Raw genomic sequence first — 23,108 nt, 5'->3', positions numbered from 1 at the left:
GAGAACTTGCTGTTACAAACGCACAGTCAGAATCCGAAACGCATTGACGAGTTCTCAGCTTTGTGAATGAATGACTGCAATCTGTACCCCTGGAGTGCCACAACTTTTTTTTTTTTTTACAAAGCGGCAAAGAAGCTGAATTCATGTTGCAGCAGCTCATGGCGCAGAGCTACCTTCGTCACTGTCGGAGTTCTGCAGCCCCCCAGCAGTACACTGTGAGTTTGGTTATATATGCATTCTACAAAAGAGGTAAGGCTAAGTTTAGGTTTTACTGGTGGCTAGTGGTAAAGAGTACTAAGGGTAATTTTGGAGTTTAGGGGTGGACAGGGCTTAAAGGGGTTAGAATTAATTTTAGAGTTTAAGGGTAGGTAGTGGTTGAGATAAGTATAGATAATTTCAGGGCTTAGGGGTGGGTGGTGGTAAAGGGAAGTTAGCAGTAAATTAAAAAGGGTGGTTTTAGGTGCCCCCCCTAAAAAAGAATATTTAAATTAGATATTACATTTTGAGTTTCAAGGTGGGTAGTTTTAAAAGGCGGCATAAGTAATTTTAAGGTTTAGTGGTGGGTAGTGTTAAAGGAAAGTTAGGAGTAATTTAAAAAGGCAGAGCTTATATTAATTATACACACACATATATATATAGGGATTTTACTTACTTTCAAAAATACTTATCAAGCAAGGATTTGGCATGTGTGTAGAAGGCATCTGCATGTTAAAGGCATTCATGGTAAAAGCGATATGGTAAAGGCATCTATTGTAACATCATATAACCGTTTTGATTTGCTGTTTTGTTTATCTGTGAGCCTAAGTAGCCTCTAGGAGGCAGGCTCTATATGGATTTGCTGAACCAAAAACGGTGGTATCTTGCACTAGTGGTGAAAAGTGTTGCCTTGCCTGCTACCATAACATTAATTTAAAAAAAGCAGGTTTCAAAGATATTGTATTTTTTAAGTGACCCTCCACTTAAGCCATTCAGTATTCTTTTTGTATTCCCAAACATGCAGATATCCTGAGCACTTTCAGACTGCCTTTTCTAACAGGTTTATCCTTTTTCTCTGCAGATTACACTCCTTACGCCTGTGCGTGTGGGATGGCCTGTGGCTCCTGGGACATCAGAGACAAACAGACCTGTCACTGCCAGTGCAATAATATAGACTGGACCAATGCTCACTGCTGCAAGATTGTTGCAAAATAAACCAGCCTATCTCTTTTTCTGCCTCTCTGTCTAGGCTACCTACACTTTATCACAACTTGCTCATTAGGATGAATTAATGTATCCAATTTATTTCTTGGGTGTTTGTATCTACTGATTTATAAGGCGGTGTGGTTTCTATGAATTAAAATGTGTATCTCTTGCCCTTAATTTCAAAAGTTTTATTGATTTTTCGTGTATTTCATCCTCTGTCAGTTACATGAAAATATAATGTTCCTGTCCTTGTGACCTTCCTGACCCTTAGGTAACCTAAAGCAGTATTCTGTGCCTGTTTTTGAAAAGGGTCTTGTCACAAAGGGGATCCAATGGGATATGAAAGATGCATGATTCCCATCACAATGCCACAGCACAACAAAACAACGCATCGTCTATAGAAGCAGTCACATTGAATAGGTTGCAAAACTAGAATGCCTATTGATATTAAGGATGGAAACCCTCACCCACCCTTAGGTAGCATACTTCATCATTGGGTACCTCCTCATACCACATTCCAAAGGTCAGTGGTGTGGGCCACAACTCCCAGTTGGTGAGGAACTTTTCAGGTTTTATGTTAAAGGTAGGGCCCTACGTAGCTAACAGGGTGTAGCTAAGTCTGGTAGAGTGTAGTGTAGGTGGTGCAAAGATTCAAAGTACATCTTGGTGGAATAAGAGAACACTTTATTAAATGTAGCCAAGGGTATATTAAAATATGAGAAAGACGTGACATTAATCCAGCAGTTATGAAAAGAGTGACACGTTTCTGCCAGTATAAAACTCTACTAGGACGTGTGTGTGGCATTCCTTAGGACCAAAATGTAGTATATTCAGACTCTGCAACAGAAGTCAGTTACCATTAAAAATAGTAATAGAAAGTAAATAATACAACCTAAGTGCTGCACTGAATGTGGATCTGATCATCTTTATTGTCACCCACAAACATGGGGTCATGTGCCTCCACTTGCAATTCCTCAGACAAAGAGTACAGGAACTTTCTGGTCTGATGTCAGACCACCACATCTCTGTCTGATGCTCTACTTGCACGAAGGAAAGCATACAGTCAGTAAGTGAGGGAGAGGATGCTGGTTTGTGGACTGTTACTGCACTGTGATCTAGTTTTCTTTAAAGAGTTATGTCTGCAACTCTTTCCTAAATTGGTGCAGTGCTGTGGTGGTCCTGATGGATAAAGGGATGTTGATCGAGATCAGGAATGCATAGATTGAAAATCCCTCCTGCCTTCTTTTTCCTTTTTGACAGTTCTTCCAGTCTGATTGTGTCTTGGCTGCAAGTGTGTTGAGAGTGAAGAGAGATGATGAGCTTGTCTGCAAGATAAATTGGATAACTGGTCATGATGGCTTTGAAAATGATTCCGCTGATTTTACCGATGGTGCGGCCAGTAAGGCGAACCAATGGAATTTCATCAGAATGGGGATGATGTGACCATATTGCTTCAGGCTCTGAGTGAGACATGCTACATCATGTAGGATTTACTTGAACAGTGCGTGGAATATAGAAGGCCGTGGAGTGGGACATTGCCACCACTCAGATGCAAGAGTACAAGGGTCTGATCAGCAGTTCTGAAGTCACTTTCTGGAAGAAATGGTTTTATTTTCATTGGAAAAAAGAGCTGGAGCCAGGCCATCTTGGTTTATTGCAATGTGTTCCTTGAGAGTGAGGTTGATGTCCAGGGAGAACCCAAGTTATTGGGCAAGACATTGGGTGAAAGGTGGGCTTTGAAACCTGGCATTGGTTGAAAGTTGGGTTCTGAAACCTTCAAGGTTAATGTAGTTGATCAAAGTATGTACTATTTATTTCTTGTTGTTCTTGGCAAAGAGCTGGAATTCTGTCTTGGTTGGGTTGAACTTCAGGTAGGCCCTGGGCATCCAGGTCTGGAGGAGCTGCAGGCATTGTTTGAGGTACTGGATTTCTGAAGCAGAAGAGATTTTCAAGTAGAGTTATATATCATCAGTATAGTAATGTTGTTATCTGTGAGTAGAGCTCCAAGGGGCTACATGCAGAGAGTAAATGTGACAGGGGATAGTGTGAAACCTTGGGGTGCTCTGCAGAACCTATGACCTTATGTCTACGTATGCTGACCAAATAACTGAAACTGTAAGAGAAAGGCCTGTCACATCTCGCCTACCTGTGCAGGTTCAACAGTACATTCATTGTTTACACCCTTTTAATGACAATTTGGTTAAGAGCTTTGCTGTGTTTTTCTTTTTGAAAATCTATTTTCTAAATAAACAGAGAGTCCTCTGATAATTAATATTTCATTGTTACAGAATTAGCACTTGTCACTGTACGTGAAGTGGAATGTCTACTCTGAAGGAAGTGCCAAGTATTGATTGGGAACTTTTGGTACTGTTGAGTCCTTGGCCTGGTGTGCTGTGCCAGACGTGGCTCTGTCAAGGGATTTATTGATGATGATTATATTCTCTCAGTACACATCCCACTGTTTGGATTTTCACTTTTTCAAGAAACTCCAGATCTATGATTTCCGAGGACACCCTGGAAAGAGCTACACTTTTATATAGCGGCATTTCTGCTGGGATTTTGAGATGGCTGATAAATGTATGGGAGCACAACTACAACATGGCATTCATTGAGGAAAAAAGTAATTTGAAAGCTGTTTGTTTGTTAAAAAGTGTTAAGATGGTGTAAATGAAAAAACTATTTAATAGACAGACATGTCAGTAGTATTGCTTTGGTATTGGAGAAGGAGTTGGAGAAGGAAGATTGATTGTTGGCCATGAAGGATTATACAGTAATGAACATAAGGAAATCATTAAGGTAGTTGTAGAAAGGTGGCTTAATGGTATCCTGGAATAGAAGGCGTGCCAAGTGGTATATGATTATTAGAGTTTAATCCATTAGGACTGAGGTGGGGCTGTGGGTGCATGGTGCTATAGTGAAAACCACAAAACTTAATCTAACAGATAAATTCGGACAAAGTTTAATGAGATAGGGTGAAAAGAAAAGTTTTCTGTGTCTTTTGAAAAATGAGCAATGAAGGCATTGAAAGAAGATAAACTGAAAGTTTGTTCCATTTCCTAGCTGCTGCTACTAAATAGGCCCTATCACAGGGATGATTCCTTAAGGGGAGAGTTGGGATGTTGACCATCTGTATTTGCTGCCCTCCGGTCCCAGTATTAAAAATATAAATTAAAATACAAAAATATTAAATAATGTTAATTTTGGTTTATTTGTAGCCGTGGGCTGACTGGGTTGAGTTACAGTGCACCCTGCAGGCAGGCTACCGGTGAAGAATCATCATGAGGATGCAGGCAGGGTAGGGATTCATTATTGAGAGCACAGCAGGCTTGGTCTACTGCGGGCGTAAGTAAAATGTGCACGTCGGGTTGGATGGGTGTATTTCTGTGACCAGCCAGACATGCACACTGGAGGTCTCTACTACCTGCAAAAGGTAGTGAGCTGGGGATCACAGTTGCAGCCTACCCAGTCTCCTAAGGAGTGCTGGTTGTTCCTGCTCAAGCCAATCCTAATGCTGCTCTCATACTGTTATTTTAATATAAACAGCAAGGGAACAGCGTTTGTATTGACTCAAGGATGTCAGTAGGCCTAGTTCTAGTAGCCTCTTGACAGCGTAGGGACGGAATGGTTTGGGGTCACAGAACGTGGCCAATCAGTGCATGACTTTACTTGAAGCAATGCAGTCATTGGCCATTTTCTATCCCTTGCTACTGTGTCCTTCTTCATACCCAACACATTGCGCATAAGGCAATCATGGGTGGAAAAGACATAACAAGTTGAGGCTTAACTGAGAAAGACTTACTGAGGCTGACTTATAAGCCCTGAGGTTTGCCCAGTGCTGTATGAATAGGGTTGTAAATTCCTGGCAACCACAAATGCAGTTACTTGAGTCTTCTCATTCATAAAATGATTACAGCTAACGAGAAGTTGATTTTTGTGCTCTCTTCTGTCTATGAATTCGGCCCCACATGCAGTGGCGACCAACACAAATTTAAAGTAGTGGGGTGGGTGGAGAGGGCACAGGGGAAGTGCAGGGGGAGCGGGGTTTGATAATTAAAAAAAAAAAAAAAAAACACTTTCCTGGTGCTTTCTGCCGCCTCGCGCTCCTCTGCTTTCTGGTCCCAGCAGTTCCTAGGAGAGCAGCAGAGGCTCCCTGTGCTATCCCCATGCTGCTCTCCTGCTATTACCATGCATGAGAGCAGCGTGGTGATTGGCCTGAGGGGACTGGTTTACCTCTTACACAGGCACAAGGAGTCTGTGGAATACAGCTGGGTTGGAGAAACCCATCTGCGCCTGTCTCTTTGGTCAGCCTAGAATGGCCAGCCAAACTGACTAGTGAACTTAAGTGTTAAATGCACACCACTACTCTACTCCTCCTCCCCACTCCTTGGCTCAGCACTGCCCCTCCCTGCACATGCTGGCTCAGCCAGCAGCTGAAAAATAAAAGGATAATAAAATATTGTTTTATTTTTCAACTACTGGCTCTGAGCCAGTGGGGCAACGCTTCTCCGCCACTGCGGAGGAGCAACCGCTGCTCACATGTTCAAAGTCACATGAAATACTCTCAGATGACTGGTTTAAAAGAACACGTAGGCCATGAAACTATTTCTTTCAAACCTGTCTCAGGCGATGCTTGAGCAAAGGTTTGTGCCTCTGAGACCTTCAACATGTGCGTGTAATATAAATTTAAATTATGCAGACTTTTCTGGCACACAAAAAAAAAAAACACCTACCCTCACACAAAATTGATGCGCTATAAAATCATTTCACAAACATCAACTACAGTTTCCATTTGCGTGTTCAGAATTAAAATATGACAGGATACCATTCAACCCATACGCCACAACACAGAGATGAATTCCCTTACATTGAACAATGTAAGAAGGGTGACACAACACCTTAGGGTTTTATGAATTAAATATAAACTACAGGTTCTATGAACAATGGGTAAATTACTGTGAGAATTTGAATTGAACTTAATGCAGCTGAGGATTGCAGTCCATGATTCCACCTAAACAATCTCACACCTTAACAAAGAAATTAAATTCTTATCTTAATTATAACTTTCCCTTTCTGACTCACCTTTTCCACGTTTTGAAAAGCCTCCTTGAAATCGCTTGTGCTTGCAAGTGTCAAGTTTGATGAACAGTAGTTACGAATTTCACGTTGAAAATGTAGATGTTTAATGGAGCTTTAATTTGGCGTATGCGAACGTTCTATTTCCATATTATTTGTGTGAAGGAACACGCACAGTGCACCAGGAAACAACAACAAATTCATGCATCAGATATTTCCCTGACCTCAAAACTTGGCATGGGGTGACATGCAATTTGGGGAAATGTCCCCTTTTTAGAAGAAAGAGCATCTCATCTTCATCTGAGTCAAATTACATTATATCCCAATTCTAATACCCTACAACGGGATGTCCTTCCACAGCTAGATGCACGAGATTGGCACTCACGGACTCCCTCAGACTTGATTGGTGCTGAGAGTCCCAGTGGCCCAGTGGCTATCATTAAACTGAAACCCTTATATTTTCTTATCTGGGTTACATTCCAGATAATATTTCCCCCTGCAAATAAAGATGCATAAAAATCAAGCTAGATCCAGTGGTTATGGTTTGGTTAAAATCAAAGTCTAATTTCTTTCCTCATCCCCCCTAAATTTCATTTTTCTTTGCTTTCTCAGATTAGGAGGGGGGCTCAAACTCCCCTGTTGCCCAACAGGCTTCCCTAGTGACATAACACTCAACCACACCTTTTAAGACCCACCATTTTGAAATGTCACCAATGGCCATTGCCCCATCAGCAAACTAAACTGTTCTGGTTTTTTGAATGTCCAATTAAAACTGACTAGAGGAGTCTAGAGTGCACAGGAGATGACGGAGCTGAAGTTTGGACCCCACAAAATGAGATGTATATCCATGAAATAACCTGTGGACTATTACCAGTACTTTGAAAAGAACTATTTTCTGAATGGGCAGCCAATGGAGGTATTCCAGACTGGGCAAATGTGGTCAAGATAATGCATACCTTTGATAAATCATGGTGTTGAGTTCTGCACCTATTGAATCCACCTCTAGAGCTTATTCAGGGAGCCTGGATAGCAAGAGTTCACATATTGCAGGTGAAATCACACAAATACTGACAGAGCCGTGGCAGTTGGTATCAATATAGGGCAGTATCTTCTTCAAAATCTTCAGTTATCAGAAACAGGACTAGCCACTTCGGAGATCTGGTGTCCAACAGAGAGGTCAGAATCTAAGTAGATGGCCAGATCACATACTACTTTGGAAGGTGTGGGAGTATACCCATAATCTGAGGGTCAAGTGCCAAAGAGGTGTAACTTGGTGCCAGGGACGACTCCTCGGATTTGGCAGAGGAAAGTCGCCCCTGCCACCAGCAGGTGCTGCAAACTTTAAAAAAGAAAACAATAATGAACAATGTTTATTATCATTTTATTTTTAAAGGGGCGGGCCATGTATGTTTGGCCGACCAAACACACATGCGCATAAGGGCTCTCTCCAAACCAGCACTTTGTTGCCAGGTTGGAGCGAGCAAGCCCAGGCTCCCAGTTTGTGTTGGAGCGCCCAGCCAGGGCACACCAGCCAATCATAACGCTGCTCTGAGCAGCGTCATGATTGGCCGCAGGGCAGGCTGGGAGCCTGTGCCTGAAGCGCGGCAGAGAGCGGTGGTGCAGCCATCCGGAGAAGGTGGTTTTAAAAAAACATATATATTTTATTTTTGTCCCCCCCTCCCCGCCACTTTTCTCAGTCACCAGCCACGACTGCTTGGTGCTCAGTATTGGGACCGATAGTAAGATAAACCCTAGGACACGTAGATAAAAGTCTCCAATGAGCACAGTCTAAGCCCAGCAGCCTCTGAGTGCTTTAATAATCGTACTGCAGTATTTAGTACGCCACAAGTTCTGTGTCTACCCCATTTGACAGCACACCCAGATTGCTCTTGCTACTTTGGGCCCGGAGAACAGCTTTCCATGAAGAGTTTTTTTTAACATTGTATCAACAAAGAAGTTGGCTATTCAAAAACTGAGCATCGATTAAGAGTTAAGAGTTCACAACCACGATAAAGCCAGGGATACAACACACAAACTGATACATTTACAATACTTTCTGCCAAATGTTTACAGTCACATGTTTTAGTAATAGACTATTTTACGATGCAGAGACAATTACTACATTTAAGAGGAAAGGAAGACATTCCGGTTGTCAATGCATTGTGAAAGGCATTTTGGATCTTGTAGCTACAACTTGCCTCATAGCCAGGGCTTTAATTATCGATTTGCAACACATTCCCTTAAACGTGTAATATGAAACAGACTTACCTATCGCAAGTTATGATTGTTTGGATTGGGTCTCCCTTATCGAATTGAACAAGATGGCGTGAATGTCTGTCTGAAACTTATTGGTTGCACTCATCGCTTGAATGTTTGAAATTTGCTGATGGTGAAACTGATAATCTCTTAATTCCTCAGAGAAATGAGAGACTTGTCCTCCACTTTGTCCATTTATATTATTATAATACATGGGCAACTGCAACTCTGTATCGAAGCCCATCTCTAATTTCGTTATGACAGGCGACTTGTGATGTCACTAGACCCGTAATAAAGAAAACACATAGCTGCTCAAATGTAACTTATACAGTTGGCTTCTGATATCACAAGCCTGCTGCCAGAGCTAGCAGCCAAGGTGAAAGGCAGCTGGGGAACAGAATTACAGATGCAGTTTAAAGAGGGGAGGAGTGCCCGGCTTTTACTTCTATGTGTTTTCTAAAAAGAAAAAGTGATCAGCAAAAAAGAGATATCTATGTTTATGGCAGAATATTTAATTTGTCCATGCTGTAGGTCATTACAGGAACGATAGGAACTCTACATATTTCCACGCATTCGGAGCTACAAGATTTTTTAATCTGATTTACATTAAACAGATTCTAATAATCCTTTTGATGGAAATTACTAGCTGTTTTTGGTGTGTTCAGTTTTGCATCCTATTTCTTTCATATGAAAAACCAAGACACCAAAGATTAAGTGATTTTTGGGAAGGATTATGCCTGACCATGTATTTTAAGAAATAAGATACCCTCTATTTTACTTTAAAAGGATATTGCAAGTCATCTCGGAAATCCATGACTTATGAAGGAACTCAGCCTTTAGCATTGTTCCTCTTCGTGGCCATGGAACTCCTAGCGATACTGTACGGCAAGGTGTACTTTCTCCCATAAATCATAATGATGATTAATGTCGCAATCACTGAATATAAATTACGACCTACAAAACACTCCATTGATTGATTTAAAAAGATGGAGGGATGAACTAGCCCCGTCAGGATTCACACCTGCCATTTGAGCTGTCACAATCAGGGCTCCCCGCCCAGAGCTGCAAGGGTTGGATTTCTAACCCCTTAATGCAAGGACTTAGTTCAATGCACCAACGCGAATGAGAGAATACAGATGGACTGTGAACTGTACACCACCCACAGAGCAATACTGTGAGGGCAGTGTTTATTTCTCATGATTAATCTCACTAGATGAGTTCAAGGACTCAATGGAATCCCAAACTATCTTTCGTAAACAAATGAGACACTGAAAACAGCAGTAACAAAAACAGGATAAATGTTTAAAATGTTTATTTCTAAAATCCAATTCTAATGCATAAAATATGAACGATAACCACACAGAATGAGAAATTGTTTTTTGGAATGCATGACATGGCCAACGAAAACAATATAAACATTCCTAACATGGTTGATAACGTTCCTGTCATTTTAACACCCTACCTTTTCTTCTAAGCTCTATGTTAAAACTTAGAAGAAGCAGAGAATAAGAGGCCTATAATCAGCTTTTTAAAGATGGATAGCAGTTCTGAGCTGTTTAAATGAGTGTTCAAGGTCCAGGTTTAGAAATATACTTTTACATCAAGAGGCGTGGGCTGTTTTTAAGGTGGTTTGCCAACAGTTTTATACTCACTGTGGTTTTAGTAATATTTGCGTGTCAATAGGAAAATGTGTAAAGCGTGCATGACAGGGCACCCAGCACTCAGAATATCCATCTAAATATACCAACAGTGGGGTTAGCTTCTGATTTCACAAGCCTGCTGCCAGGGCCAGCAGCCAAGGTGAAAGGCAGCCAAGGTCTAGTGGCATCCAAGGTCTAGCTGCTTCAGCCACCCTGCCTTCCCCAGGTATGCACCTCATTGTTTCATCGCCCGTGGAAGGAGTGAGGCTGTGGTACTGCCTACTAGATGGTGCATGCACACTCTGTTGCAAGACATATTGTGAGCTTACCAAGAAATACAGAGGCTGCCAATTGCTTACCATCGGTTGGCTTTCCTGTCCCAGCTTGATAATATTGTGTTTTAATTCCCATAGAATAGTGCCTCTTTACCATCACTTTCAATTGGCCTTCTTCTGTGCTTCCAGTGTTTGCTTTTCAGTCACTACTTTTTTCTTTTCATTTAAATGTTCCATGAGAGTGCAAGCTTTTTCATCTGTCTCCCTCATGCACTTCGCTTTCCCTGCACTCTATGTTGCTGTCTGTCATCTATGTGCTTCTCCCGCCCTCCTCCATATTCCTGTTACCCTTGTTTATTCCTGCATTGCTTTCTTGCTCAAGTGCTTCTCCTCCCCCCACTCCACTTGTTCTCACCTGTTGCTTACCCTTCCTGCTCGCCACTGCTTTTTCTCCCAACCTCTGTACTCCCCCCCCCTTACCTGCTTGCACATGTGCCTCTCTACTGTTGCACCCCAGTGAGCAGAATACAGGTCTGGTGCATCCCCGTAGCGTCCCCTTAGAATTTACGTCATGTTGGGTTCTTATGAGGTAATAGGGTTCCAGTGCATATAGGGCACACTGACATTACATGTTCCTCTCTTTCCAAGGACTGCTTGGGCAGTAAAGCACCTCCCCCTTGTTGCTGTGATTCTCAGATATTGTGGGCTAGGGGTGACTGAGGTCTTTGGTGCCTGCAGAGTCTCCTGTAAGATGCCAATATGGTGGTTTGCTCTTAGCTGTGCAAATGTATTCTATGCCGCAATCTACTGATGTGCCAGAGCCCATCTTCTGGTAGCTACTGGCAATTAATGACCATTGCTAGGAGACAAGTAAAAGATTGCCACTATACTTTCTGTTTCTTGCTCAACGATATAAAAGGACTCACCACTGCTCCACAAATCATTCAAAGTTTGTGGGTCAATCTAATTTTTTTTTTTAGCCTTCTCTCGTGACTGAGAAACTCTAGACATTCCTTTTGTGCACTCTTGCTCCTGATGTTTAGGCACTTTTTAGGTCTCGGCTAGACAGTGCATTCACTGCCTTTTTGAGACTATTGGAATCTTACAGTGGGCTTAGAGCCCATCTGTTGCTTACCATTTGTTGGCTTCCATGGCACTCCTCTTACCAGCCTTCGAATTGGTCACTACAGCCATAGCATGATTTCTGTTCCTGTCTCTAGAGCAAGGACCAAGCACTGATTGATTCAGCTTAATCAGTGCCTGTCCGCTGCTCCTGACGTGATTGAGGTACCTCTTTTTAACTTCTACGGTCCTGCAAACAGAAGGTGTGTCACTGGCAAAAACTTGCCCAGCAGGATAAACAAACTTGCAAAGTTTTATTTTCTTTAATTACCTTGTTTCTTTTATTTTTCCAATACTTTTTTTCTCACTTTGAGCACATGGTTTTTTATTCGTGGGCACTGTTCTCAAATGATGACGATTATCATGTTCTAAATGTTGCAAAGTGACTTTGTTTCTTTCTTATGTGTAATTTCTGAAATAGTACTTTAAAACCTAACCATGCAGTACACTCCAATCCACCTCACTCCAATCCAATCTGCCCAGTCAAATTCACCCGACCTCACCCACACCACTTCAACCCACTTAATCTAATCTACCCCACTCAATCCAATCCACTTCAGACCAATCCAATCCACCCCACCCCACTCCAATCCAAACCACTCACCCAAATTCACCCCAATCTACCAAACCCACACAAATCTGACCCACTGCAATCCAAAACAATCTGACCCACTCCAAACCAAAACAATCTGCCCTGCTCCGATCTGCCCCATACCAATCCAAGACATTTTTCCCACGGCAATCTAAAACAATCTGTCCCACTCCAATCTGACCCACCCCAATCCAAAACAATCTGCTCCACTCCAATCCAAAACAATCTGACCCACCCCAATCCAAAACAATTTACCTCACTTCAATATGCGCCACTTCAATCTGATCCACTCCAATTTAAAACAGTCTTCCCCATACAAATCTGCCACCCTTCAATCCAAATCAATCTGCCCCACTCCAATCGACCCCACTCCAATCCAATATAATCTGCCCCACTCAAATCCAAACCACTTTGCCACACTCCAATCTGCGCCACTCCAATCCAAAACATTCTGACCTATTCCAATCCAAAACAATCTGCTCCACTCCAATCCAATCAATAGCAATCTGCCAAACTTCAATCTACTCCATGCCAATCTAAAACAATCTGCTCCATTTCAGGCTTAAACTTGTTACCCTACTGCAATCTGCCATACTCCAATCCAAAACAATCTCCCCCACCCTACTCCAATCTGCCCCACTCCAATCTGTCCCATTCCAATCCAAAACAATCCGCTCCACTCCAATCTGCTCCATTCCAATCCAAAAACATTCTGCCTCACTCCAATAAAAACAATTTGCACCACTCCAAATCAAAAAATGTGCACCCACTCCAATCCAAAACAATCTGTGCCACTGCAGTGTGCCCCACTCCAGTCCAAAGCAATCTGCCCCACTTCAATCCAAAACAATCTGCCCCACTTCAATCCACCCACATAAATCTTCCCCTCTGAAATCCAAAACAATCTGCCCCACTCCCATCCAATATTACAAAAACAACATGAACCTCTAGGAACAAATTGTGAGCGCAGTCACCTCACCCCTCATACATACACATACAAGATTACCATTCAATCATTCCAAGGAACATTTATTTATTATAAATATCACATATATGTTTTCTTCATATAAATACAATTTGTACAGTCCCCCATCATATCTCCACAAAAAAGAAGAAACAGGACAGAACCAAGTGCAATTAAGATCAAGTGCTTGTGTTTCAGAAAGAATAGGAAATTATCGAATTCTGATTAAACAATTTAAAACAATACACTTAAAAAATATGTCATAAAACAGCCTGTTGGTTACTCCTTCAACCACATTGAATCACAATATTATTTCATGAACAGATTGATATCCCCAATTAATCCTCTTCAAAAGTAAAACCAAATCCAGGCTAGAGCATCACCGTTGACGTTTCCACCCGCTCACGCTCTTGGGCCAATTAATGGTCTTCCTCAGGACTGATCGACAGGGGACACCTGCAAAACTCCACACTACATTAAATATCCATCTTCATCAGTAACACTTAATAAGTCCATCAATCTTAACTATCATAGGAAGAATCCCCACAGTTTCCACTTAAATTCAGATCACTTTAAAACCTTCCATCTCATCTCTTCTAATTCAATTTAGTGTCCCTTTCCTTGCCAACATTCTTCCAATCTTATGTCCTTTTTCTCAAGCCAAAACAATCTTCCCCACTGCAATGTGCCTATTCGGATCAAAAACAATCTACCCCACTACAGTCCAAATAATGTGCCCCACTCCAATCCACCCCACTCCTAACTGCCCCACTCCAAACCAATCCACCTCACCACATTCCAATCCACCCCACTACATCCCAGTTCTCCCCACTCCAATTCACCACACTCCACCCCACTCCAATCCAATCTAACCCACACCAATCCAATCCAATCTACTCTACTCAAATCCAATCCACTTCACACCAGTCCAGTACACTCACCCCACTTCACCTCACTCCAATCCAGTTCACTGCAATCCACCCCATCCCACTCCAATCCAGTCCAACCCAGCCAACTCCAGTCCAATCGACCCCACTCAAGCCCAACCCACCCCAGTCCATTCCACCCCACTCCAGTCCAGTCTACTCACACCAGTCCAATCCACCCCATCCCAAACAGTCCAACCCACCCACTCAAATCCACTCCACCCCACTCCAAACCACCCACTGTCCTCCAATCCATCATGTTCCAATCCAATTCACCTTAATCCACCCCACTCCAGTCCAACCCAGCCCATCTTAATCCACCAGCTCCAATCCAATCCATCCTCTTCCAGCAAACTACCTTAATGCAGCTCATTTCAGTCAAATTCACACCACACCAATCCAATGCACCCCACTCCAATCCACCCCACTACACTCCAGTGCAATCCACCACAGTCCACCCCACTTTAATCCAGTCCACCAAATCCAATCCATCCCACTCCAATCAGTCCACCCACTCCAACGCATCCCACTCCAACACACCCACTCCAGTCAGTCCACCCACTTCATTCTACCCCCACTTTAATCCACCCCACTCCAATACAATCTACCCCAATCATTTCCACCCTAATCCAACCCAATCCAATTCAATTCAATCCAATCCACCCTACCCATGCCAATCCAATCCACCACATCCTGTCAACCTCACTCCATACCAGCCCACTCAACTCCAATCCACCCCTCGCCACTCTAATCTATCCCAGTCCACTCCAGTCCAATATTCTCCAATCCACACCACACTACCCCAATCCAATCCACCCTAGTTCCATCCACCCCACCTCAATCCACCCACTCAAGTCCAGTTCACCCTACTCCAGTCAATTCAAACCACTCTAGTCCAATCCACCCCACTCCAATCCACCCCATTCCAGTTCAGTCTAATCCACCTAACTCCAGTTCACTCCACTCCAAGCCACCCCACTCCAACCCACCTCACTCCAATTCAATCCACCCTACCCAAGTCCTATTACTCCAGTTCAACCCAGCCACCCCACCCACCCCAATCTAAACTAATCCACCCCACCCCAATTCACCCAGTCCAATCCACCCAACCCCCATTTCAGTCCACCCCACTCCAATCCAACCCAGTCCTCTCAATCCACATCACTCTAGCCCAATCCAATCCACTCCACTCTAATCCAATCCAGCCCACTACCTCAATCCACTACAACCCACTCCATCCTATACCACCCCACTTCACTCTGCACCACTCCACTGTACGACACTGCACTCTATGACACTCTCTACCACTGAACCACTTAACTTTCCTCCCCTCTACTCAACTCTATGACACTCTACTCCCCTACTCCACTCTATAACACTGTACTCCAACAAATCTAATCTACGACACTAATCCTCCACTCCACTCTAACAGTCAAAACAACTAACATTTTGCCATGCTGAACAGCAGCCACAATGGTGTACAACATGGCAAAAACACATTGCGAAGCCAATACCTTTTCTATAGGCACGACCTGTTGGATTTGCCAATGCTTGTTAGTTCTGTCTTCTCTCAGTGCTGTTATAGTCATTCTTTTTTGCGATTTCAATCTGCATACACCTAGATACACTCTCATCATGTCTTGGCGGTATCAGACAAATCAGTTTCTAAAAATAAAATGTCACTGTGTGCAAAGGTGGGGTGGGGTCTTGGAGTGGGCTTTCTTCTCAGTCTCAGTGGCCTGTTTTCTGCAGACACCTGCTTCGTAAATGTAGAATATTTTTTCTAATGGCATAGTGGCTACTGGAAGCTATCACCATATAGGGCAAACCAACCCTAAATGGTTCTAGCTACCTTTTCCAGCTATTGACGAACCGTAGTTGTGAAAACTGAAAATGACATGTGGCTTTGTGTATGTATGTATTTGTGAGTCTCTTTTTGCCTAGGTTTCAGTGTGTCTGTGTATATGTATGTGAAGTGTGTTCGTCTGGGTGTATGAAGATGTGTACTAGTGTATGTGTGTGGGGATCTGTGCATGTTAGTGGGTGTGAGTAGGAGTGCCTGCTTGAGTGTTTTTGCATGTATGTACGCACATTTGTGCATGACAGTGTTTTTTTCAGGTTTGTGTTTGTGCTTTTTAATGGGTGTAAGTACCTGTGCATGTACATGATACTATCAGTGGACGTGCATGTATGCTGTGTGTTTGTGTAAGGGGGTTTGCACATGCTAGTGCGTGACCAGGGTGGTGCTGCTGGAGAAATGAGTTGTCGCTTTAAAAGAGTGTGGATACTTCTACTCTTTCTGAGTCAAGTGAAGTAAGCAAGGGAGGTGCATGACTGCACTAAAGACAAATAAGTGCTAACTTCATGTGTGCTTTGCATTTGGCCCCTATGGAGTCTTGGAATGTCACCTCGCAAGTCAACATATCCCCATACCTTTGAAGATTAACCTACGTTTGTTGCAAAATTATAAAGGTAACCTGTTCCAAATTTCTCTTATGTGAAAAACAGTCTGTTCCCACAAGAGCTCTACAATCCTAGCCTGAAGGTTCTGCCCTGTCTTTCACCCAGGAAATTTGCACACATGATGTTAAGGTTTCATAGATGGGAGTAGGCCTCAGGTGGAACCAATGCACAAAGTGGTCAAAGGGTGCCCTGCCTCTTTCTGATGGAATGACATGACCTTAAACATGGCACTACCTGCTCTGCGTTGTCACTGTCTGGCACTAGCTCTTATCTACTACCTTCAGGTCGTGTGAAACAATGTGGAAAAATAGCATCAGCTTATTAATTAGAGTCCTTGCATAGATGCCAAGATTACATAGATGGGCCAAGGGAAAACTATTCAATGCACATCAATGCTTCATTGGGAATTCAGAGAAAGCTGTTTATTGTAATTGTATTTATATAGCACTTACTACCCCTGACAAGGCGTCAAAGCGCTTTTCAGTGAGTAGCCCACTACTCCAGAATCCAAAAGGGTTAGTGTTGAATTAGCATAGGGAAATATGAGTTAATTTGAGCAGTAGACATGTTAGTCGGTTAGTTGGACTGAATAAGATAATGGAGGGATAAAAGAGGGAAGAGTTTAGAAAGTGTTATTTGGGAGGTCATAGCAGTAAACTGAGGTTTGGGATGAGTACAAAGGAGAGATGGAGGAGGGAAGAGTCTGCAGTAAGGGATTGGGGAGATTGTAGTTATGACTCAGACCACAACAAGGACTTATTTGGTGGTCTCCAAGCACCCACTAAGGATGTGTTACACCTGCCTGTCCACTCATGAAGCCTCTACCACTAACGCAGAACATTTGACTAATGTGGTGTGTTGTGCCACAGTGGAGATGCTGGGGAGTGTGGACCTGGTGATTTTGTTTCAATACATATCTCTCCCTTGCAAAGGAATAATGTTGTCCTGTCTCTGAAGTACAGCAGCAAGGACGATGAGGGGAACAATATCATGGATTCCCATTGTGATTATGGTGTGGGCAGTCAGCCCTCTTATTTGTATTCATTGCTATGAATACTGGTGAAGGTGCATCTGCTCAATTCTCAAAGCCCACTCGCACACACCAGACTCGCTGGCACCGGAGCAGCTTCGAAGTTAATTCAGAGCCTTGACTCTTTTCTCAGAAACCTTTATAGTTCCCAACCCAACCAGAGTACAATGGCACCTAAATAGGTAAAGCCCCTCTTTTCCTTTACTGCACTTACACTAAGGACCCTGGAGCAGTGCTTAAATATGAGCAAGTGGTTGGCACCAGCACTTATTTCTCAACACCTCAACAGTCTACCACATGGTGGTGTTGTTTGTCGATTAGTGACGTGATCCCATCAACAGTCAAAGGAGTGCCCAGAAAGTTCAAATATCTCCCACTTTAAACTAAAGTTCTTAGGGCCCCAAATAAGAGAAGCAAGTCATTTCAACCATCCTCAGATGAGCTCTCTTGTCTTGACCATCAATGCATCTATCCATTCATCCTTTCATTCTTCCATCCACCCACTGATATCCACCATTTCACCTTTACATTCTGTCATCCATTCATTCTTTCACTCGTCATTCACTCTTTAATCATTCTCACTGTCTATCTACCCATGCATCCATATCCTAACCTATCCAACCATCTCCAAACCCAGCCACCAAACCTATCAATCAAACCTATTACTCCGTCCATCCATCCATCCAGCCATCCCCCCTACTTTTCACTAATCCATTTACCCTTTTACTGAGCCATCCACTCTTCTTCCCATTCATCCACCTATCCATTTACCCTTTCACTCATCCATCTATGCTTTCACTCATCCACCACTCCATCCATTCTTTCACTCAGCCATCCATCCTTTTGCTCATCTCTCCGTCCATTCTCCCTTTCACTCCGTCTATCCATCCTCCCTTTCACTCTCCAGCCATCCATTTATCCACCTGTCCATCCATCCATCCACCCTTCAGACATCCATCCACTTTATCACTCAACCATCCATCCTTTCACTCAGCCATCCTTACACCCATTCTTTCACTCACCCAACCATCCACCCTTTCATTCACACATCCATCTATCCATCCTTTCACTCACTTAACGACCAACCATTTCAGATAAACTATGAGTCTTTTTCTGCCGAGCTGCAGACAGAAGAGGCCCAACAAGCATTCCAACCCCACTTTAGCTGCCAAAGAATGGCATTCACAACGTCCCTGAACAGAGTATTTAATTATTCAATATACAATAAATATAGAATTATACATGGGTACCAGTGCATTAAAGAAATGTTTTTCACTGAAGAGTTTTGAGTGAGATTAAAGGGACAATGAGAGCAAAGCTTGATTTATCACGATGTCATTCAGAAACTCAGGTGAGAAAACAAAACAGTAATTCACTTTTTACCCACCTATTGTTTTATGCTATGTATCCCCTGCTTTCAACTGCTATGCAGGAAGAGAGGAGTAATGGGGAGTCATACATAACACTCTTTGTAATAGTTTTTTGCTGGCCTGGAATAGTCTGAATTGTCTCACTTGTAGGAGTGCCATGGTTAGTATTTGTATTGGTACTGACACTGACAGCGCTGGCAGGGGCGATGAGAGGTGCAAGCTGCAGTGGTGTCCTGAACTGGGCCCTGGATCTTACTTCATTGCAAATTAAGCACTACCTTGGACCAATACTGTTTTTAAACCAACTGTGTTTTATATTTCTTTTAGGTATTTATCAGGGCTCAATAAAGAAGAGCCACAGGGTAGAGAGCACATTAAAAGAGAGAGGTAGCGCAGAAACACTTCCAGCAGTTGGAAGGGCTGGAAAGGATGACATATTGACATTTGGAAACTGGGGCTGAGTCGAAGGAAGGCATTACAGGCAAGTACTAGGCCAGGCCAATCACAGCTTCAGGAGTATCTTACTCATCACTTCCAAGGCACTTCAAAGTTGTAGGAAAACACACTTTTACCAGGTTTCCTCCCACTTTCCACCCCCATTTGGACTACGAGCTGCTGGTTTATGACTCTGAAAAGGCACTGGAGCCTGCCAATCAGGCCCTAGTACCGCCACCGCTCTCTCCCTCAATTAGTATATGTGAATTTGTGTCCCCAGTTGGCAAGCAATTAAACACCCTTAATAAGTCCCTATTATATTGTACCAGTGGTGCCTAGGGCATGGCTTTAAAAGGGGTCAACAGGTCCTGAAGCACTGTTTGTGCCACCTTGAGTGACCCAAGTCAACTACTGACAGCGAGTCTGCCACTGCAGGAGTGGTGTAAGCTGCTCAACTTCAACTGTGCCCACACCATGTTTGGCACAGCCAAAGCACTATCTTTAATATATGTCAGTTCCCGCTAAAGTAGGCCTCCTGAGCCTAGAGCGCAGAGTGCATTATATTAAAAGTGTGGAAATGTAGGTGCAATCTTCTATGTCCATTTAGTGGCTTTTACATTAAAGGCTACCAGAAATGAAATGTGGTTCATAGGATAACATGGACTGGCACCCGGGCAATCTGAGTTCGTCATCTCCATTATGTTACGGCCAAATGGGTCGTTTGGTACCAAACAACGTGCCTTCTCACTCTTGACACAAATCTAATTTCAAGTGTGATGTGGCATGTACCTAGGTGGCAACCTTAGTTGATGCCCACATTGTTGCCCCAGTTTTCCTGTGCTCTGGCTCGCACCTGCGGCTGCCAAAACAGGATTCTGACCCCCCTGGGCAGATGTGTGATTGCATACACCCCCAGAAAGGTAGTCACACCTCTAGGGTGGGCTACCTGGTCTGTACAGCTGAGGAAAACATCTGCCATCCTGAAACATGGTAAAATTGAGAGTTATAGGTAGAAAAAGTACCACAACCCACCAGATGTGGTCCCCCACGGGCCAATTTGCTGCCTGGCTAGTAGCCCATTCATGACCTGCCCCTACATCCCAAACACCTTTAAATCTAGTATTTAAGGAGCACCCCTGGCACCAGAACCTCAGATCTGCAACAACTTGTGAAGAAAGAACAGAAGGAGACTCGCATCAACGACAACAGAAACCTGCACAAACCAAAGGCCTGATATCTTGGACCTGTGGCAACCTTTCTGGAACTGCTTGAATGCGACTTGTCCTGGAGCAAAGTTTGATTCCACCAGCAAAAGGGAACCCTTTGTGAGCTACAGGCAAAACCAGACTCCCTTGGACTAGTGGCACTAGTCCCCTGCACACCAAAGGTGAAACATACCTACCGGAACTGAAGGAGGGCTGGCTATTGGGACCTCCAAGGAGTAACCCAAGAGCAGTTGGTCCAGTGCATTGTGGGGCATGTAGTCCAACTCCTTGCTAAGTTACAGCCAGCTACCATTTTCCACTGGAACTCCGGAAGGCTATGTATCTTTTTCTCCATCCTACCACTGACAAGGCTTGTTGGTGGCCATTCTGGTCATCACAACCTTTACTCGACACTGCAACCCAAGGACACACCTACTACAATGTTACCAGTGGCTCCATTGTTGAGTTTTTTGCACCTGCTTCCTCACCCACATCATCACAGTGGTAAAGACAGGAACCGCAGCTCCAGTTCAGCACCTTGCCTAAAGAAGAATCTGAGCTCCACAGCAGGGCAGATACAATAGAACAATGCCGGCACAAACAAAAAGGGAACGCTAGTGATGCAGAATGGAGTGGACTCAACAAACAGAAAAGGTCTGCAGCCTTACTCCAATTTCGAGTACTACATAGCAGCAGTTGCATTGGTTTACCAAGCACACCTCTGCTCCTGAGATGCTGAAGGTAGGTAGAGCTATTCTTCCTGGTGAATCCTGGTCCAAGGTACCAAGCAAACTTAACCTGTGTGGTCTCCCCCGAACTCAATCTGCAAGTGGCCGAGTGTCACTAGTCTTCTTTTTTAGCACCCGTGGTTCCTGTGTTCAGCACCAAGGGGAGCCGGGACACCTCTGCATCCCAGCCCCATGAGCCAGGTAAAATTGGTCTGACTGTCGCAGCCTGGGGCCTGCATCACCTTAACTCCAAGTGGATTCTCTTGAACTCACCCTGCATGTGACCGATTGTCACTAGGGACTTTTCCCATTTGCCACAATGGTAAAGTTTGAAAGCTGGTAAATGTACCGATTTATTTCACACTTGAAAATCCATAACTCTGGGTATACATTTCTGATTTGCTTCATTTGGTGTCTAAAATTAATATAAAATCTGCTTTATTATTATAAATTGGTGTTGGATTTCTTTTGAGTCATGTCAATTACTAAGTGTCCATGTTAGTACTCTGAAATGCTTAACAATTTTCTCTAGTAAAGGCTGACTGCTCTTTGCCACTCTACCAGGTCTGAGCTAAGAATTTATTATGTTGAATCTAAGGACCATCTTTGGGGTGTTGTGAGAGTATCACAGAGTGAAGCCTAACCAGTATCACTGCATAATACCCCAGTTTCCTACAAAGCCCCAGACGTACAAGAACCATGCTGCGCTGCAACTACCTTGGTTGTATCATTCTTGTTCATGTTAGTTCGTTCACTGTAACAGTTCCTGCACATTTTTTGTTTTTCTCCTTCTCTCTCTGCACATTTTCTTCCCCTTCAGTCTCTCAATTTTGCCACTACTCAAGGTTTCTCCTGTTGGACTTTTATGAAATCCTACATTACTGAAAGACTCTAGTTCCCTTGTGCTACTCTGAAGTCCTGGTTCTCCTGGTGCGGCCTCCTAGTAAATACTGCAGTGACCTTTGGAGCATCTGGTAAGCTGAACAAGCATTGAAAAAGCCAATAGTTCTCGCCTATACGAGATCCATTGGCTTTGTCAATATTTTTAGCCATACTGCATAGCAGTGGGGCCGCTGTGCAACATAACTGAAAGTTTAAAAAAAAAAAAAGGGCTATAACGTGACCAGTGTTGGCTGCGTCATAGCGCATTCGTTTTCTTACTTTCAGCTATGTTACACAGTGGCCTCGCTGCTATGCAACATGCCTAAAAAACATTGATCAAGCCAATAGACCTCGCATAGGCGAGACCTATAGACTTTGCCAATGGTTGATTCCTGGTTGAGCATTAAAGGGATTGACAGAAGGTCAGTCGTAATGCCACAAGTCCTTTGCTTCAGGTTCCCAATTATCTGTGTTTGCATTTACCTATACATGAGGTGCGTGATTGTGAAACCTCGTTTTTTAAAGACACCTACCCCTGGCTATCCTGATATATTTGTAGGATGGCAAGGTCTTGCATGATCATGCTTTTATTGTTTTTTGAGCTGTCCTGAGCCTTATGGAAAGATATAGAGACCCGCCCTCAACCAGCTTGCCCTCGGTGACATGCAGCCAACCGAGAGGCCGATATAAGATAAGACTTGATTCCATGTTATGTGAGTGTGTATGAATAAGGGGCGTGTACAGAACGTGCAGAATGAAATCAGACCCCCAGATGGATCCAAAGTTAATAATTAGATTACCTACGTCCACTGTACCCCCGCCCATTAACCTGGCACAAGCGTGCAACGCCCATTGAGCTGAAAGGGCTTTAGCCACTCCAGTTGTCTGCTGCAGCCCGGGCTGTTGCAGGATCAGATTCCAAGACAGACTCGCTTCTTGGGCTGGGCTGGGGCTGATGCCTCAGA

The 23,108-nt window shown here is 43.5% G+C and overlaps 1 protein-coding gene and 1 pseudogene across 1 annotated transcript in view; one reads left to right on the top strand and one right to left on the bottom strand.

The window, feature by feature from the left end:
- The window catches only part of LOC138292031 (resistin-like), a 59,863-nt gene extending 58,504 nt beyond the window's left edge, over positions 1–1,359 (top strand). Inside the window, exon 4 of the mRNA XM_069230357.1 lies at positions 1,058–1,359. Coding sequence (XP_069086458.1) covers positions 1,058–1,191 — 134 coding nt within the window. The 3' untranslated portion in view covers positions 1,192–1,359. The remainder of the gene's footprint in view (positions 1–1,057) is intronic.
- LOC138292030 (tRNA methyltransferase 10 homolog C-like) overlaps positions 1–23,108 on the bottom strand; it is a 120,548-nt pseudogene that overhangs the window by 80,793 nt on the left and 16,647 nt on the right.

This window comes from Pleurodeles waltl, chromosome 4_2, assembly GCF_031143425.1.
Source record: "Pleurodeles waltl isolate 20211129_DDA chromosome 4_2, aPleWal1.hap1.20221129, whole genome shotgun sequence".
NCBI lineage: Eukaryota > Metazoa > Chordata > Amphibia > Caudata > Salamandridae > Pleurodeles > Pleurodeles waltl.
The sequence above is the reverse complement of the archived record's forward strand: the minus strand, read 5'-3'. Positions and strand labels throughout refer to the sequence as shown.